At 48.2% G+C, this 20,095-nt stretch overlaps 2 protein-coding genes across 2 annotated transcripts in view; one reads left to right on the top strand and one right to left on the bottom strand.

Moving 5' to 3' along the window:
- The window catches only part of LOC146355606 (uncharacterized), a 151,874-nt gene that overhangs the window by 37,589 nt on the left and 94,190 nt on the right, over positions 1-20,095 (top strand).
- LOC146355610 (uncharacterized) lies at positions 5,028-18,457 on the bottom strand. Its single transcript, XM_084831152.1, has 7 exons — positions 18,410-18,457; positions 12,630-12,756; positions 11,420-11,542; positions 8,327-10,206; positions 6,126-6,466; positions 5,723-6,061; positions 5,028-5,473 (listed from the first exon to the last, which is right to left on the bottom strand). The coding sequence occupies exons 1-4, from the start codon at positions 18,413-18,415 to the stop codon at positions 8,348-8,350; spliced, it is 2,115 nt and encodes a 704-aa protein (XP_084687278.1). The 5' UTR covers positions 18,416-18,457; the 3' UTR covers positions 5,028-5,473; positions 5,723-6,061; positions 6,126-6,466; positions 8,327-8,347.

The following is a 20,095-nucleotide window of genomic DNA, read 5'->3' as shown; positions in this document are numbered from 1 at the left end:
TAGCACCTTCCCACCCATATTCCCCTGCTGCTAAAATTGGTGAAACATAAATAAATTCTAGTAACTCTAAATTACAATGCATGTATATCCTTCAGAAACTTTGCAGGTTTCTTGCCTGGGGGACACCTCTAATGATCTGTGCATTTTCATAGAAATTTACCCAAAAACTATTGGGGAAGGGGTGAATGGAAGGGAAAGCAAATCACTCCCTCCCCCAAAATGGAGAACTCCCCTTCCACATGAACTGCTGCACCTGTCCTTCTGAAACTTTGCTGGGTTCCTACTTAGGGAAAACTGTAGGACTTTCTGGTTTCCTACTTAGGGACAACTGTAGGACATTGTAACTTTCAGAACAATGGTCCACAAGGAACATAGGGAGATAAGTATGTCCTCTTTTGGAGACCTCAACATGTCGAGGCCACCCTTGCACAAAAACCCTTGTGGCTATCATTCTGAAATTTGGCAGACATGATCTCCTCTGATGGGGCAATGAATCCTGAAATTCTTATCCAATTCTTCCAAGGAATTAAAATGTTATTGGCAGTCCCCTTTAAAAGAAAGTCAAAATATAAACCCTACACCTATTTTTCTGACATAGGGGCTACTATGCCTGAAATTATCCAGTTCCGACCAAGAGAAAAAAGTTACAGGTTTTTTTCCTAATTCCCCATGGTAGTCAACAGGAAGCATAAAGACTCATTTTTCCAAACCTTGACTCAGGTTTGGTGCTGAGCTGAAGTGGTCCGACTACAAATTGGCCCGAGCAGAAGTGGGATGTTTTCCAAAATGCTGAATCGGGGTCTGAGTTGAAGTGGAGTGGGGGGTCAGTGCACACTTCTTATGTATATATGTATGTATGTAATCTATACACACGCAAGCACACTGCATGCACACACCACACACACATTAGATGTGCGCTTAGACTCGTGTGTGTGTGTGTGTGTGTGTGTGTATGCATGCAAATTTGTGTTATGGGCCTGTGCCCCAGATCTTTTAAGACCCTAGCAACGCCCCTGGTCTTGCCCATATTCCCCTCCCCACAGCATACTCTTGTCCCCTCCTGTTTATCCTTCCATCCCCATGTCATGCTTTTACCTCTATGTCCTGAGTTTTCCAGACCTCCGCCAGGCCAAGGTTCCTCATGAGGCTTAGAAGACAAAGGGCAGTGGGTCCCCAAGAATCTTCCCCACAGTTAAGATTTCCCGCTTCTCGTGGAATTACAGCTCACTTTATTTAATCCTTGGATGACTAGGTGGCAGAACAAACTGCCTCCCTCTCCCTGCCTGCAAACCTTTAGGCTGACTGCCTCTGATACTGGAGGTGGCATATAGCCATCAGGACTAGGTAGCCATTGATAGCCTTCTCCTCCAGGAATTTGTCTAACCCGCTTTTAAAGCCATCCAAATTGGTGGCCACCACTACATCTTGTGCTAGTGAATTCTCCAGTTTAACTATGTGCTGAGTGAAGAAGTCCTTCCTTTTATCTGTCCCAAACCTTCATAGAGTTGGACAGATTCTGTGGGCTTCAACCTGAGAATAATTTACACCCAAATTCAAAGAAAGTCTTCTTCACACAACACACCATTCAGTTAATGGAATTTGCTGCTCCAACATGTGGTGATAGACACTAGCTTGGATATCTTTAAATACCCATTAAACCAGCCCATTGAAGAGGACAGATCTAACTCTTTTCTCTTCTTTTGTTACATTTATGTCCCACCTTTCCTCCAAGGAGCCCAAGGAGGCATACAATATCCTCTACCTCTCCATTTCATCCTCACAACAACTGGCGAGGTAGGTTCAGCTGGGAGTAGGTGACTGGCCCACAGCTGATGGCTATTAGTCATGGCAGCTATATGGAACCTCCGGATTCCAAAATGAGGACCGCTTGCCAGGGAACAATAGTGAGAGAGTGTTAGCTGGGACATTGTTGAACTTCTGGGTTCTGTGGTGCTGTGAAAAAGGAGAAGGTCCACAAAGCTTGGACTTCCGGCGAGGTTGGCAGTCACCAGTGTGTGTCGCCCCTGCAGTGGGCATTGAACTCTTAGGTTAGAAGTGCCAAGAAAGTGATACATCAGACTCAAAGATTTACTAAAAAGGAGTACTTTATTGGGTAACTTACAGCACACAGGCGTACCCAATGGCTGGATCAGACAGCTTCTCTGAACCCCAAGCCATTGAGTACAATGGGTCTTATACTCTACATGTTGGCAATAAGGCAGCATAGCACTAGCCAGCACCCCTAGTGTTCATTCCCAGCATAGGCTAGAAGTGTTTGGTTCTCAAGCACAGCCACCTGTAGACAAACTTCGCTTCCCAGGCAGAGTGCTTGATAAGGCTTTCTACTAATTAGCAAGGAATGCACTGAGAAGGCTGTTATCAGCCTTTTGACTCATCTGCACATGCTCAGAGGCTTACTAGCATGGGAATTGCACCAATAATGAACTTAAGCAAGCATTATGGATCTCTAGGCCCCTCTAACACTATAAATGACTTGGCTACGCTCCTGGAGCCAGTACACAGTGCTCGAGGGAATTCCCTGAAGAGCTCTTTCAAAATCAAATGAGATTTGGAGAGAGAAAGGTTGGACGGGTCTAAAATAGACACAGGGAAACAGCAGAGGAAAGAAAGGTAGTATGGCTACATAGGGGAAGAACGGCCACCAATTTGGACGGCTTTAAAAAGGGATTGGACACATTCATGGAGGATAACGGCTGCTAGTCCTGATAACTATGTGCTACCACCAGCATCAGAGGCGGTGAGCCTATGTACACCAGTTGCTGGGGAACGTGGGTGGGAGGTTGCTGTTGCAGTGTCCGGGGTTCAAGCGGTCAGAGCACCCACAGGTTCTCCAGAGACCTGTAGCAGTCGCTGGATATCTCAATGTGGGAAGGGTCACTGGGCAGCTAACAGGGCAAGGATGTCTCCAAGATATCCTGTTACCTGAGGTGGAAGGATGTGCTCCTCCTCCTCCTCCCCCCCCGGCATCTCGGACAAGAGGTCAGGTGGGCAGCCCGTCCAGAGAGGCAAGCAGGCCCAAATGTCGTGCTGGAGGGCTCCTTCCTCGATGTGTGGCCTTGTGAGGTGGCCCTGGAGACTGCCTGTATATGTATAAATGCACATTCAGAAATATTAACAAATGTAAACAGAAATGCAATGCACCCCACCACAGTGAGGAAGACTGACCAGGTGGCCTGGGTGCCTGCCCACCAGTCTGCTGCCCAGGTGCTAACTGCGAACTGCCCAGAGAGCCTGGGCTATTGGGCAGTATAAACGTTTAGCAAATAAATAACTACTGCTAGGCACCTTCAAGGTGCCCCTTCTTAGGGTTCTTCAGCTTTTAACCAGACTTGGACTGGACAGCCCATCAAATAGAGGACTCCTTCAAATAGAGCACTGTCCTCTGGCAGCTCTTCAGAGGACTGTCATCTGTAAAGTAGGACAGCTGGCCACCCTTTCATCCAGCCGCAGTGGGAACGGATTGCACCCAAGGCCTAGATTAGGGATGCACAACCCATGGCCTGCATGTGGCCCCCCAAGCCCTGTAGTGCCGTCCCCCCAAGAACCCCAGCCATGCCAAATAAATTGCAGCACTGCCACCACTCAGTCCCTGATTTTTCTACTCCCCCCACCCCCCGGCCAGTATTATCACCACTGCTGATTCCCAGTTTGGGCACACCGCCCACCACCACTGATCAGCCATCGCCTCCAGGTCACCTCCCAGCTCCTCCCTTTCCCCATATCAGCTTCTTCCCACTCCTGGGAGGATCAGCAGCTGGGAGGGCCAGAACCTGAGTGCCTTTGGTGAGTAGCTGCCAAATCATCTCCTAGAGACATCCTTGCAGCTGCTGTCAGGCGGCTTTGTGACTCTTTGCCTCTCAGAATGTGGCTGGGAATGTTTGCTGCTGCTACCAGGAGGCACGAGGAGCGTGCTTTTTGAAAGCAAAGCAAGCAAGGGTGCGATCCTATGCATGTTTAGACAGGAAAAAGTCCTACAAGTCCCAGCATTCCCCAGCCAGGAAAAAGTCCTACAAGTCCCAGCATTCCCCAGCCAGGAAAAAGTCCTACAAGTCCCAGCATTCCCCAGCCAGGAAAAAGTCCTACAAGACCCGGCATTCCCCAGCCAGGAAAAAGTCCTACAAGTCCCGGCATTCCCCAGCCAGGGAAAAGTCCTACAAGTCCCGGCATTCCCCAGCCAGGAAAAAGTCCTACAAGTCCCGGCATTCCCCAGCCAGGAAAAAGTCCTACAAGTGGGAGTTGTAGGCCTTTTTTCTGTCTAAACATGCATAGGATTGCACCCTAAGTTATTGAAATCAGAGAAATTAAACAGCCTAATTGAGGGAAATGGCAGAGGTGGAAGGATAAGAAATCTGACACCACTGTGCGTATGTATGTGTGTGCATGCAGAGTTCAAAGCCAGGGAAGATTAGTAGGGCGAGGGACACAAGTGCCCCTGCCAACTGCTCTGGGGCAGGTTCTCCTCAGGGGAATGGAGTGAACAGACCCCTCCATCAGGAGGCTATAGGGGAGCACCATGGTAGGGGCCGTACCTCGGGGTGCCAGCAAGCATGGTTTCACTCAGATAGGGTGGGCACAGTGTGTCCAAACTCTGAGAGCTGTGCCAATTTGTTTAATGCTACTCCAACCCACGCAAAATCAGGCCCATGCTCTAGTTATTAAATACAGGAGAAGAGCGCCTACATTCTATGTACATTAGCAGAGATAAGAATCTTCAGTAAAGTGGATAAATTCCCGGAATCTCCCTTCACATTCGCAATCCACAGAGACTGAGGAAAAGAGATTTCATTAAGGACTTGTTGAGGATGCTCCATTACCCCCACTGGCAATGATTCCATTCTTTAGGGCACAATCCTGTGCATGCTTATACAGAAAAAAGTCCTACTTGCTGGCTGGGGAATGCTGGGAGTTGTAGGACTTTTTTCTGTCTAAACATGCACAGGATTGTGCCCTTAGTGGTGTAATCTCCAAGGCCTAAATGTAAACCAAAACTAGAAAAAGATAATTTTAAGGTAATTCAAAGGTTTATTGATGCATGACAAATGCAAAGCACAGGAAACTGTGAAATATTTAAGCAGGAATGTTATGAAATGGGGTAACAACTAAAAAAGAGAGAGAATCCAAATTTAATCCAAATTGCACTACACTCGAAAACTACAAGCAAAACAAAATAATGAGGCCAGGATTCAAAGGGCCACTCCAGTAATGCCCTAGGGCAAGAGTGGGAAATCTGTGGCCCTCCAGATGTACTGAACTGCAACACCCATCAGCCTCAGCCAGCATGGCCAGTGGTCAAGGAGGATGAGAGTCCGGCAGCATCTGGAGGGCCAGAACTTTCCCAGCCCTGCCCTAGAGCTGAGATGGGCAAATTGATTTTTCAGCCCTACTCTGTTAATCTGGGCTTGGTGGGTCCATTTTCGGTGGGGCAGAGATTATATTATAGATTTCTGGAAGTCTGGGACAGCATGGCCTAATCTGGTTTTTAGTTACAACCATCCAGGCATCTAAAGGAGCTATCCAAGCTGCTGAACCCTATCCCCAAAGTGGGTCCAGCACCTTGGATAGCTCCTTTAGACTCCTGGCTGGTTGTAACTAACACCCAGAATAGAATCTCCACACCACTGAAACTGGACCCATCAGCCTCCTCTGCAGGGAGGATCATCTTACCAAATTAGACCATGCTGTCCCAGACTTCTAGAAGCACTGCGGAAGGAAGTAGGACAGAGCTTCTGGCAGCCAGGCTGACACTTGCTTTAGCTCCATATACCTACCTGTTCCTCTCATTCTTGCCCTGCTTGGCCTAGATTTTGACTTCTCCCTGACTTTGTTTTTGGACAATCAGTCAAACATTTGCAACCTGGCCTGTCTTTTTTAAAACTGTCTCCATGACCAGAGGTCTGGAAGTGAGTCTGGACAAATGAATACTTAATACAGAGCACTATAGTGGCACCTAATGACAGACACGAATATTACAAAAGAGATTCCAAAACAATACTTAAGGGCACGATCATTATGCATGTTTAAGCTGAAAAAAGTCCTACAACTCCCAGCATTCCCATGCTGGCTGGAGAATGCTGGGAGTTGTAGGACTTTTTTTCTGTCTCAACATGCATAGGATTGTGCCCTAAAAGAGGGAAGGGGAAGAAAAGACACCCACATATGGATGTGCACTAAAACCGATAACCACAAACACCTGTGGTTGCAAAACAGCAACCACAGGAACAGGGCTATGTCTACAGTCAATACTTTTCTCTGAATAAATCTTCTGCTGTGCCCAGGGCATTCATGAAACTTTCCTTGGATGTAAATTCTTTCGTTTTGAACCAGAGCCCCTTCCAAGCAAAGCTTATTTTCTGTATGCAGGTGATTTGCACGCGTCCTGTGCCTTGGGTGGCTTCTCTGGCATCCTTCAAGGCTTCCTCAGAATGGGCGTTTCTCAAATGACTCACTAGAACAAAAAACAAATGTAAATAGAAAATAATATTTCAATCCCTGGAAAAGAAGAGGCAACAGGTTGTGTGTTCCAACAAAACATGATTACTACCTTAGCACCAGTTTAGTTTTAAATAAAATAAATAATAAAATTTAGTTTTGTAACATTTTCAAGATAAGGTCCCTTTTTCTGTTCTGTGTCACTGCTGGGACCTGCAGACATTTATGGGCGGTGCTTAAGGGCCGTACGATGGCAGCGGCACTTTAGGTGATAATGTATACTACTTTACTTCCTTTAAAATGTAGTCAGCCAGGCCTGCTGCGTTTGGGGCCCCTCATGCCCATTCTGCTGAGTGGGACCCTGGACCTCTGCTCCAAAGTCCTGCCCTGATGGTACCACTGGTTAGAGAAGAACCATGAAGTCAAGGGTTCAGATGTTTTCGGAACACAGGACCGCAGTGACACACACTAATAGCCCTGGGTGGCGAGTGTGTGCTCCTCAACATCCAACATGACATTACACTTACAAACAGAAGGGAATGGAGAGGTCCCATACATATGTACGTACACACATGCGCGCACATAGAGGTCACTAGTCTCCAGCGTAGCATAAAATACCAGAAATCTTCCTGGGATGGGCCGTGGATATTCCTTAGCCACCTAAGGATACAGCCATGGAAAGAGAGGGTGTGAATCACGAATGGGGGGAAGCTGGTCAGCTGCCCATTTCCCAAAGGAAGCTTTTTTGTCCCACTGCACCAGGGGTGAGGAACCTGCAGCTGTCCAGGTGCTGTTGGACTACAACTCCCATCATCACTGACCACTGGCCATGCTGGCTGGGGCTGATGGAAGCCAGAGTCCAGCATCATCCAGAGAGCCACAGAATCCCCATTCCTGCCCTATACATTGAGGTCACGGGCAAAGTCGGGCTGATTGGTCCCATTACAGTGAACTAACAGATGATGTATTTGAGTTTCATAGGAGCATGGAGCAAGGGAGACTCCCCTTATTAACCTTCCTCCTCCGGTGCTGTTTCCAGGATCTGACAGCCCACCAGGAAGATGCCCTTGGTGGGTCTCCTCCTCCTTCTCTTCCTTCCCACTATCACCACTCACGGGCCCAATCCCACATCTGCCCAGAGGGAAAGGCAGGTGAATGCGCCTGCAGTGGGGGGCAGCTGCAACTCCTCCTCCCTCCCATCATTCACCTCACACTTTTCCTCTGGGCTAGAGGGAGAAAGGAGGAGCAGGCCTAATGCTTTAGTGCTCATGAGTTCTTGCTGAGACATTGGCACCTTGGCTTTGGAACACCTTCAGTAACGATGTTGGATGGGCACCACCACCGCAGTGCCAGGCAAAGACAGTGTCAACTACCCAGGCGTTGTAAAATGGTCTTTTCTGCTGCTGTTCCGCTTGGTAGTTTTATGGTAGCCTCCCCCAACCTGGCACCCTCTAGAAGTGTTGGACTACAACCTGACCACTTTGTTGCCTTTTAGTCTCACATTGTGCTATTATTATTGTATGCTGCCCTGAAATCAATCAGGATGAAGGGCAGGTTTGATGTTTTAAAGCTAACTACATAATATTGGCCTGGCAGATGCACAGCAGTCCCAATGTCTGACGCCAACCCTGCTCTGCTGCAACTGAAAGACCCATGCCAAGGATGGACAATTTTTAAAATAGCCAGCAGTAACAGGGTGCTTGGCTTTCTACACTTTTGTGAGTAAACATTTCTACTCAGGAGAATCATTTTGTCAACCTTTGGCCATTGTAGCCTCCAATGCCGCACACACATAGCTGCGAGTACATTCCACGGAGTGCTGTGGGACTTAATGGTGAGAAAAGAGGTGGCAATTGTGCCACACAACGTTTCTCACCTGCGTGTATTCTTTATAGTGTCAAGTTTCCCCTCCAGTGTGGATTCTTTTCTGGCTTACAAGGTGTGATTCTTGAGCAACATAGTTCCTGGTCTCAGAGCACTGAGAGGGTTTTGCTCCCATGTGGATTCTCTGGTGGCTTGCAAGGTAGGAGCGGCGAGTGAAACATTTTCCACAATCCCCACATTTGTAGGGCTTCTCTCCTGTGTGGACTCTCAGATGGGTCAAAAGGTAGGATTGCTGAGCAAAGTCTTTGCTACATTCTAGGCATTTATAGGCCTTCTCTCCTGTGTGGATTCTCTGATGACTAGCAAGACTTGATTGTTGAGAAAAACACTTCCCACATTCTAGGCATTTATAAGGTTTCTCTCCCGTGTGGACTCTCTGGTGCATCGTTAGGTTTGAATGCTGAGGAAAACATTTCCCACACACCAAGCACTGATATGGTTTCTCTCCTGTGTGGATCCGGTTGTGTTTCATGAGGCCCGAGTTGTATGCAAAACATTTCCCACATTCCAGGCACTGATATGGTTTCTCTCTGGTGTGGACTCTCTGGTGTTTCACTAGGCCTGAGTTGTAAGGAAAACATTTCCCACACTCCACACATTTATAAGGTGTCTCTCCTGTGTGAATCTTCCGGTGGGTCATGAGGTATGACTGGTAAGGAAAAGACTTCCCACACTCTAAACACTGGTGGGGTTTCTCTTGGTTGTGGAGTCTCAGATGGATCTTAAGGTACGACTGGTGAGGAAAAGACTTCCCACACTCCAAGCATTTATAGGGTTTCTCCCCTCTGCGCACTCTCTGGTGTGTCACAAGGTAGGAGAGGCGAGTGAAGCATTTCCCACACTCCAGGCATTTGTAGGGCTTCAAACCTGTGTGGATCCTTTTGTGTTTCACCAGGCCCGAGTTGTCAGCAAAACATTTACCACACTCTAAGCATTCATAGGGCTTCTCTCCTGTGTGGACTCTCTGGTGTTTCACAAGGCCCACGTTATCAGCAAAACATTTCCCACAATCGAGACACTTACATGATTTTTCCTGATTATGGAGCCTCTGGTGGATCTTAAGGTAGGATTGGTCAGGAAAGCATTTCTCACATTCCTGGCATTTATAAGGTTTCTCTCCAGTGTGGATTCTTTGGTGTGTTACAAGGTATGATTGGCGAGTAAAGCATTTCCCGCATTCCAGGCATTTATAGGGCTTCTCTCCTGTGTGAACTCTCTGGTGGGTCATGAGGCCTGAGGTGTCAGCAAAACGTTTCCCACACTCCAAGCACTCATAAGGTTTTTCTCCTATATGGAGTCTCTGGTGTTTCACAAGGCTTGCATGTTGAGTAAAACATTTCCCGCACTCTGGGCATTTATAGGGTTTCTCTCCTGTGTGGACTCTCTGGTGCCTCATAAGGACTGAGTGCTGAGCAAAACATTTCCCACACTCCATACATTTATGAGGCTTCTCTCCCGTATGGAGCTTCTGGTGGCTCATAAGGCCTGAACGTTGAGCAAAACACTTCCCACACTCCATGCACTGATAGGGTTTCTCCCCCGTGTGGATTCTCTGATGGCTAACAAGGGTTGATTGTTGAGAAAAACATTTCCCACACTCCAGGCATTTGTAAAGTTTCTTTCCCATGTGAAGTCTCTGGTGACTGACAAGGGACGATTGTTGGGAAAAACTCTTCCCACACTCGGAGCATCTATAGGGCTTCTCCCCTGTGTGGACTCGCTTGTGTTTCAAAAAGGCCGAGGGATCAGCAAAACATTTCCCACACACAGGGCATCGATAGGGTCTCTCTCCTCTGTGTACTCTCCGGTGGGTTACGAGGACTGACTGGCGGCTGAAAGACTTCCCACACTCAGGGCATTTATACGGCTTTTCTCCTGTGTGGACCCTCTGGTGGGTCATAAGAACAGAACGGTGAATGAAACCTTTCCCGCACTCCACACACGTATAGGGTTTCTCTCGGTTGTGGACCCACTGGGGGTTCAGAAGCAGCAGTTGTGGAACAAGACAGTTCCCATGCTCCAAGCATTCATAAAGATCCTCTGTGGTGCTGTCCTGCAGATGTCCATCAAAGGCAGACTGCTTAGCAGGCCATTTCCTACTCTTGGTGCATGAGTTCTTCTCCCTCGACTCACCTGGAGGGATAAAAAAAAAGAAAACAGAGAGAGAGGATTCACTCCTGAGCACAAGAGAGCGGGATGCTGAAGTGATAGAGAAGAAAGGGGGGCGTAGCTCAGTAGTAGAGCACCTGCTTTGCACACACAAGGTCCCAGTTCGATCCCTGGCATCTCCAGGTAGGGTAGAAAACACTCCTGCCTGAAGCCCTAGAGAGATACTGGTTGGGTTCACACAACACAATAACCCACACTCAAGGTTGAGTATGAGTTGAGTGTGGGCTGTCGTTGAACTGTGGGTTGTTGTCTGAACCCAACTGTGCCAACAAACCACGGTTTGTTAATCATGAACAGCCCATGAAGAGAGCCCATGGTTTGTTGTTGGGTTATGAACTATGTTTGTGATTAACAAACCATGGTTTGTTAACACGGCTGGGTTCAGACAACACAACAACCCACGGTTCAACAACAACCTACAGTTCAACAACAACCCACACTCAACCTTGAGTGTGGGTTATCATGTTGTGTGAACCCAGCCACTGCCAGTCAGTGTTGACAGTACTGGGCTAGATGGACCAGTGGTTTGACTTGGTATAAGGCAGCTTCTGATTCCCCACCCCATGCCAATAGTCAGTCAGCATTCTGTGGCTACTGAGTATGTTCAGTCCTTATTGAGCTGTTTTAGGGGTTGGCCTCCATTTTAATGTTTTTTCCTAATGACATTTTTGTGTTTCTGCAAACCTTGGGGTTTCCCTGACCTGCTGATACCTCCTTCATGTAAATGGGCAGTGCTGTTTTGGCTACCTAAGCAACGTCACTCAACTCTGAACATCAGAAATAGAGGGAATGATTTGATGAGATGAAACACTTCTGTCATTAGAACACAATGCTTTCTGAATAATATGGCTGAGGCACAAAGGGGGATCTCACTGTTCTTAGAGGTGTGCCAGGTAACTTCCAGTGTGGTTCTTGCCAGCTGGCTTACCTGAGGTTGTGCTGGAGACATCCATGGCTTCCAAGTCCTGAGAATCTGGCACCCATGGCTTTTCCCCACACTCCAGCTGGGAGATGAGAGCAGGCTGGGGGACTGGATATCCTTGTTAAGAAAGATGAAAAGAGAGAACGTAAGGATTAACTTGGCCAAACTGCTTACCCCTCCCCTAGCAAAAAAAAGAAAGATAAGCTACGACTTCCCCAAAATCTACAGCGAATGAGATTCTGCTTTGAACTTTTGTTCAATTGCCAAAACAACCCAGCCCCAAGGATCGTATCCTTTTTGAGGACAATTAGGCTTCCACTGTGATTTGCTAGCAAAATGTCCATCATTATAATAGATGGGTTGGTAGCGAAGTCTATTGGTTGCTGTATTGCGCAGCAGCTGCAGCTAGGGCATACATCAAATAAAGTCGAAAATATCATTCTGTGTCTGTCACTTCCTCAAGTGGTAAAAAGTCTGGAGACAGTGCCACAAGGTTTATTTTCCCTTGGATGAGCGCGCACTGGGGATGTACTATTTATTATGTTTTGTAATATTCATTTAATTTACAAGCAGAGCATAGTGGAAGCAAACAGGCTCCCAAAAGCAGGCAGCAAGACTGTATACTGATCCTTCCTCAGATTCCCAAAGCAACAGGGTGGACCCACACAACCCCCCAGGCTGCTTCTATCCAGTCTAGCTAAATCCCAGTTCAGAAACTTCCAGCTCTGTCTTAACTCTCTCTGTCCAAATTCAAAATGCAAAACTGCTTCTAGCTGCCTTTCTGTCCCACCCCAAAACTCTGATGGGTGTCACATTCCCAATATTGGAGAGAGATTCTGGGTCATTAAGGACCACTAAAACCCTTTTAATTACATCCCTGATCACATACATAATATTCATAAATTATCTGCCATATTTCTGATGTTACAGTGTCAACTTAATTAAATTTTTACGCTGGCTGATGGAGCCTGAGGAATTTTGCCTGGCTCCCAAGTTCAGCCCTGGCAGGATATGCCCCCAAGGTAACTGATACAATATTTTTATGTCTTTTCTCCATACTGCTCCACACTGGCATAACAACCCATAGTTAACCCATAGTTCTAAGGTCAAACCCAGGATTCCATAGTCTGGGTTGTCATTATGTGCGAACTAGGTCATTGCAAAGTCTTCCGGATCCTATCCAGTGAAGAAGGCAGGTCCTTACCCAGAGAGGAGACATTCCCGTAATTTTCCAGCATGACTTCCCTGTACAAGGCTCTTTGGTTTGGGTCCAGCAGGCCCCACTGCCTCTTCGTGAAATACACAGCCACATCTTCAAAGGCCACTGGCTTCTGCAACAATGAAGAATCATCACTCATTTAACACCCTAGACTTCTTGACCATTCTCGACCCACAACTGTCCCAGCTGCATGTTACGATTTTCCTTGCAGTCTTACCATCACTAGTAAGAGAAAGAAATCCCCTTTTTAACAACCGCAGAAGCCTCAAGCGAGGTGAGAGCTTCTGCTCTGGGCTGGTGGCCATAATACTGCACCTGTGGGGGGGGGGGCCTTCCTACAACCTGCACAGGCACAAACTGATGATGTCATCAACCCGTGCTAAGCACGGAAGCCCCCTGTGCAATGCACATCCCAACCTTCTTCCTCCTCAATTGACAGTAAGCGGCAGGAGCGCACACACCTTTTTCAAGTTCCAGACACTACTAGCAAGATTGAAGGGGTAGGGCGTTTTCAGGAGCTGCGTTTGAAATATGCTACCAGTTAAGAATGTAAGAATATAAGAAAGGCCATGCTGAAACGGACCAACGGTCCATCTAGTGCAGCATTCTGTCCACACAGTGGCCAACCAGCTGCCCACGAGAAACCCAGAAGCAGGACATGAGCGCAACAGCACCCTCCCGCCCATGTTCCTCAGCAACTGGTGTACATAGGCATACTGCCTCTGATGCTGGAGGTAGCATATAGCCCTCAGGACTTGTAACCACTGATAGCCTTCTCCAGGAATTTATCCAATCCCCTTTTAAAGCCATCCAAATCGGTGGCCATCACTGCATCCTGTGGTAGTGAATTCCATAGTTTAACTGTGTGCTGCGTGAAGAAGCCCTTCCTTTCATCTGTCCCGAATCTCCCACCAATCAGCTTCATGGGATGACCCCATTGGGTCCTAGCATTATGACAGGGAGAAAACATGTTAATTTACAAGCATAGGAAGCTCTTGCCTTATACAGTCAGGCCATTGGCCCTTCTAACCCGGTATTGGCTACAGGGCACTGACTGGCAGCGCCTCTCTATCGGGTTTCAAGAAGGAGTTTTCCCAACCCTACCTGGAGATGTCAAGGGACGAACCCAAGACTTTCTGCATGCAAAGCAGGTGCTCAGGTTCCCAATCCAATTGGCTTTTCCCCAAGTTATAACTCAGTCCAATTTGTACCCCAAACCACAGCAGTGATGTGGGGCAGACAATTTTCCAGTGCTTTATTTTCCCATGGAAAATTTCCCGTTTCATAAGGTCATTAGTAAAAATGTATGTATGCCAAATGCAAATACTGGGCAAGCTTGGCAGTTTCAAAGTTGTGATGAATGTTTTACGGGTGATTATCCCTAGCGTACATATACATCATTGAAATACGCATCTGACTCAGAGTGACATGGAACTAATAAATAGGGACAGCAAAACCAAAGGTGCCCCAGCAACCTTTGAAATAGATGAGTGGTTGTCAGCATATCATGCACAGTTCTTTGGGTTGCTAAAATCAGTTATGTCAAATGTTTTGAGTAACTTTGTTTTTTCTACGTAATATAAAATTCTAGGTAATATAACATTTAAAACATACTAAGTGTGTTTTCATTTCCCCCCTCAAATATTTCAGGTCAAATACTTGTTACTGAGACAAAAAATGAACATGGAGTACTCTTTTAAAGCTCTGTTGTTCACTAGATGCAAGCAAAATAAACATGCTAAATTAGACCTCTCTCGGGCAGGATTGGGCTATTTGTGGCCCTTCAGATGTTTTGGCCTGTGGCTGCCATCAATTCTAGCCAGCATAGCCAATAGTGAGGATGAAGGGAGTTGTAGGCCAAAACATCTGCTCTAGGCATCGGAACACTTTCAGATGCAAACCGGAAATGTTCCTGTGCAAATGACCCTATGCAAATAAAGGTAATTTGCATTGGAAACTTTTCCAGAAAATTTTCCCATTCAAAACTATCTGGAAATCCCATGCCACTGAACTACAGCTTAGGTGGCGTTTCAGTTCTCCCGTCTTCTTTGCTATTGCTAGTATGCCAGTTCTTGTTTTGCCTTCATAATAGCATGATCCATGTACAGGGGAGGCTCTCTTTCCCAGTAGCCTGTGGCTGTCTGGCTTATTTATTAAAATATCCTGCTACATTTTGCATTTTGCTGAAGGTCAGATGAGGAAGTTTCTAAATCACGAAATGGCGGAGGCGTGGCTAATCGGAAAAATGCGTGAGACTTCTGTTCCAGCCCCATGAACTGGAATTTATAAACATGTTTTGTCAACTGGTTATGTTTAGTCTGTAAGATCCAGGCTAGGCCAGAGATAATCGCTCATATCTATTCATCTTTTTTCTTTCTTTTTTCTTTTTTCCCCTTTTCTTTTAAATCCTTTCTCTTTAAATGGATATGATATACTTTACTTAAAATTACTGTTTGAGGGTGTATAGAAATGTGCACACTCATTTATATATCTAGTACAAAATACGTTAGTGATTGCTGTAAGGTTGATTTTAAGCTTTATTATTATACACCAATATAAAATTTATTTGTGATTTGTTATTATTATTTATCCTTTCTAATTTCCTTCCTTTTTTATTATTATTACTATCATTATTATGAGACTGGTTAGTAATATTTTAGGCTGGTTAAATTGTTAAGCTCTACTATTATATGTTAACTGAAGGGCAATATATGGTTATTGGAAATGAACTGTAGGCTTCAATTCATGTTGCTTCCTTGCTTTAAGACTGATGACATGATATTGAAATGTAAGGTTGATTATCTATGCTGTACAGAATTATAATATTGCCAATGTTATAGGTATAACTTTTAAGTAGAATGGTATTCGAAGTTTGTGTGTAGCGGAGTTTAAATTTAATCCTTTTAAGTAACTTTTTAATTTTTTTTCATTTTCTTGTTTTCTTCTTCCTTCTCTTTCTGTTTTCTTTTTTCATCCCCCCCCCCTTTTCGTTATTGCTGTGTCCTCCTAAGAATACTGTATTGTTGGGAAACTCTAGGTACTGATTAGGTTGTTGGTACTGTTTATTTCATTTATAAAGATAAAAATAGAATAAAAAGTATTTTCAGAAGAAACTTTTCCAGAAAATTTTCCCATTCAAAACTATCTGGAAATCCCATGCCACTGATCTACAGCTTAGGTGGCGTTTCAGTTCTCCCTAGTCTTCTTTGTTGTTACTACTATGCCACTCCTTGTTCTGCCTTCATAACGGCATGATCCATGTACAGAGGAGGCTTCGTTTCCCTGTAGCCTGTGGCTGTCTGGCTGCAAACTCAGTACCCCTGCTGGAAACACCTCTTTCCTCTGCTTTTAGTTCGGTTGGCCAGGGCAGGGGGGTTGCTGTCTGTTCTGTCTTGATTCCTGTTTTATGACATTTTGACTTATTTAGGGAGCTGTCCTATGATCCCAGGGTGAGCGTCCCAGGGACCACAGGATTCTTCGCAGTCCCCCTTCCGATGTTGGGGACAGCGAACAATCCTGAGATCCCCCCTCCCCTTGCAGCCAGCACAGAAAGAACCACACCAGCTGCCCTCCGAGGCTGGAAGGGCGACTCGGAGGAAGAGGAAAGAGGGTGCTCCGGTGCGTGGGGAAGGGTGGAGGCCAGAGAGGCCAGGATACGAGTTATCCTGAGCCTCTTCCAGCACCCTTCCCTCCCCCTCCAAAGCACCCTTGCTAAAAAGCCCATCTAGTGAAATCTGCGGGGCAGGAGGACAGGGAGGTGAAGATGTCCTCTGCCGCTCCTCCCACCCTGCATTGGACGATCGGACGCCTCCGAGTTTGGGGGCTTCCAGTCACCGAGGGGCAATCGATGAGATTGCACCCTTAATTGTTATTGTAAGCCATAGTGAACTGTGGAAAGGAGCATGTTGTTGTTATTGATAATGTTCTTTATACAGCACCATCAGTGTGCTTGGCCCAGGACAATTTACAAGACTGTATGTATGTCTGAATGAGAGTGAGTGTGACAGGAGCACATAGAATCATAGAGTTGGAAGGTGCCTGCCAGACCATCGAGTCCAACTCCCTGCTCAGTGCAGGAAGCCTGATTCCCAGGCGGTCCCCCATCCAAGTACTAACCAGGGCTGACCCTGCTTAGCTTCTGAGATCAGACAAGATCAAGCACATCCAGCCGGCGAACTCATATATGTGGGTATATCTACATTTTTTCTTCTGATGAGTTTTGGTTTCTGGAGAGGATTCACGCGACCTGCAGCTATATGAAATGTATGTATGTCTGGTGTATGGGTACGGGGGAGAAGAGAGGTGGGAGAGGTTGGAGGGGTGTTCTTTCAGTTCAATAGGTTTTAAATAATTTGCGGGGGAGAAACACAGTACAAAAGGAGGCCCCTGCCCTGAGGAGCTTCCATATAGAATTTGACAGGGGATGGAAGTAGAGGCTGCGGTGAACAGGGAAGCGACTCGATGGTCTCATGGGCCCCTTCCAACCCTACTATTCTATGATTCTATGGTATGCGGTTGTTTCAGTTGCAAATGCTTAAGCCTAGATACAGGTAATAAGTTACAGCAGGGCAGCCTTTCCCAACCTGGTGCCCTCCCGATCTGTACCCATCAAACACGCTGGGGACAATGGGAGTTGTATTCCAATACATCTAGAGGGCATCAGGTCAGGGATGGCTGCAGCAGGGCATGGGAATTTAAGGGATTGTGTCAAATGCTTTGTGGAGAAAGGTGGTTTTGTGGACGGATCTGAAGGAAGAGATGTTTTAAAACAAAACAAATACCTTCCTGTGACGCATTCGCCCTCAGTTTGTGACTGACTTGTGGTGCGGATTGCATCAATTTGTAGATCACCAGAGGGATTGTGGAGAGGATTTGGATGGGATGATCTCCAATCCCAGTGTGGTGTAGCGGTTAGAGTGTCGGGCTGGGACTGGGGAGACCCGTATTCTAGTCCCCACTCATCCATGAAGCTCACTGGGTGACTCTGGGCCAGTCAGTGACTCTCAGCCTAACCTACCTCACAGGGTCGTCGTGAGGATAAAATGGAGAGGAGGAAGGCCATGTAAGCCACCTTGGGTTCCGTGCAAGAGGGGGGAAAGGCGGGATATAACTGTTATCCTAAATAAAATAATTAAAAAAGCCCCTTCCATTTCCAGTTCTGAGCCCCGGCGGGGGGCGGGGGGGGCGAAGCTGTAAACTTCATGAACCTCAGTCCGCTTCCAACTCGAGGCCTTTATTATTCTAAACCCCTCTACGGTGCAATCCTACGCATGCTTGGCCACAGAAACGTCCCGCGGCGCCCCGCATTCCCCAGCCAGCACAGGAACTGTGGGGCTCCTTTCCGTCCGAAGCGGCACAGGACTGCGCCCTGGGTTCTCTGCCAGGCGCTGCGCCAGCGCCGGCTGAGTCCAGCCGCGCTTCTTCCCCATCTTCCCCCTTTCCGGTCTCGGCTCGCGCTTCTCACGCACCATCCACAAGGCCCCCGCCCCGCCCCGCCCCGCCCCGCCCCCGGCTGTCCAAGCGCGCGAGACGGGCTCTCCGCTCCACGCGCCTCCGTGTCCTCTGCGCTCTCGCCCGGTCCTCGAAGCGGCCCGCATTCTCCCACCCCGTTGCCGGGCCGGACCTCCCCCCGAGGGCGAATTCAGGGAGGAGGCAGCGTCCCGCCTCCCCCGGCGGACAGCGCAGACTCCGAGGGGCAGAGCCGCCCCGACAGCTCCCGCCCCTTCCGTGCCAGGTTGGACGGGACGACCCCGCGCGTCTCTAACCAGCATCGACGACAAGCCGGCTCCGGCTCCTCTGCCAAGCGCTCTCGCGTGGCGGCGGCGGCGGCGGCGATTCTTGCACAGCACAACCGTTCCGGGGCCAGCAGGAACTGCCCGGACGTCCAAGTGGCGCGACCACTGCCTGCTGGGAATTGTAGTCCTCGCGCTTGGAAGCAAGGGAGAAGTCGGGTGCAGGACCTTTCCCCTCCGCCGCCCGCCCGCCCGCCCGCCGACCCTCCTGCCATCCATCCTCAAAGGAAAGCTCAGACCCATGTTGATGTGCGGCAAAAACAGGCGAACCCAGGGATCCAGCAGTTTGCCGCCGCTGCACGAAAACAGAGAGCCGAGGCACTTTTGTCTTGCAGGATCACAGCAGCCAGACGTGTGGCGCAAAACAGCACCTACACACACACACACACACAGGACCACCGTGGGCTGCGGTGCGTGCCGGCCACCCTTCGAATGTCCCAGCTGTGGCTTACTCTGTCGTGCGGAGCCGGTGAGGGCAGCTTATGCAAGAGTTAAACAACACTCACATAGCCCTAGAGCGGCCCATGAGTTCTGCGAGCATTGTTTAACCCGAACACAAGCCGCCCTCGCCGGGTTCACATGGCACAATAAGCCACTGCTGGAATATTCCATAGGCGGCCTGTACGCACCGTAACCCACCGTAGCTTAAATAAGCCGAGGTGGCCTGCAGCAGTCATGCAATCCAGCCCACGGCCTTTTCACTACGAGGCCCAAGGGCAGTGGTGTAATGGTAAATTTTGAAGTGCAGGCCCTCCTCGTGACAGTCTCCATCACCATGCCACAAGGAGAGTCCAAAAATGCAAAGTTGAGTTGTTCCATATCAGCAGACCAGTTCTAGCAGTTTTCACCTCCATCAGGAGCAGGCCTTTGTACAGCTAATGGGACTTTGGGGCATTCCCAGCATGCTGGCTGGGGCACGCTGGGAGTTGTGGGATTGTTTTCTGTCCAAACGTGCATAGGATTGCGCCCTTCATTGCTCACTCAACCCAAAATGCTTTGCATTACAACAGGGATACAGCTCACAAGTATGTATTGTTGCTAAGAAGATCCCCCCCTCCCCCCCCCCGCCCGCTACTGTGAGGATTGCAGCTGAGTGCAGAGGGAAGCCGGAGTGACGTCTCATCCCTGCTAATAAACAAGTCCCTGTGCTTGGACCCTGCGAGCCCTGGTTCTGCTACAGCACTGCACAGTAGCCTTGCTGGAGTGACTGGCTGGCAACCCCATACAGCTGTCTTTTCCTTCCAGGATCTCCTCCATCCCTGATGCTGTTCAATGAACCCTTTGATTTGGCCGGCCACACCTGTTTCTCTGTTGCTGAGGATCCATAGATGGGGATCCTATTTCCACAGGGCTGGGCAACTTGTTTGGGCCTACAGCTCCCATTATCCCTCACCATTGCCTAGACTGGCTTGGGCTGATGGGACTTGTAGTCCAAAACATCTGGAGGGCCACAAACTCCCACTCCTGCTCTAGAAGGAGCTGACTTCAGCTCAGCTCAGGATGGGACTCTGAGAGGGGAAGGAAGGAGTTTGATGGGCTCAGGACTGGCGGCCCCTCGTCTGTCTCCTCACTCAGGTCCCCGAGACTGTGAGGTGAGGCAGGACTCCCAGGATGCATGTGACACGTGGGAGGGATGGGTGCACCTGCCGGGGTGCTTGA

Source organism: Heloderma suspectum, chromosome 2 (genome assembly GCF_057233095.1).
Source record: "Heloderma suspectum isolate Gila_16-S chromosome 2, 16-S_ref, whole genome shotgun sequence".
Taxonomy (NCBI): Eukaryota; Metazoa; Chordata; class Lepidosauria; order Squamata; family Helodermatidae; genus Heloderma; species Heloderma suspectum.
Note: the sequence above shows the minus strand (reverse complement) of the source record. Positions and strands in the feature narration are given on the sequence as shown.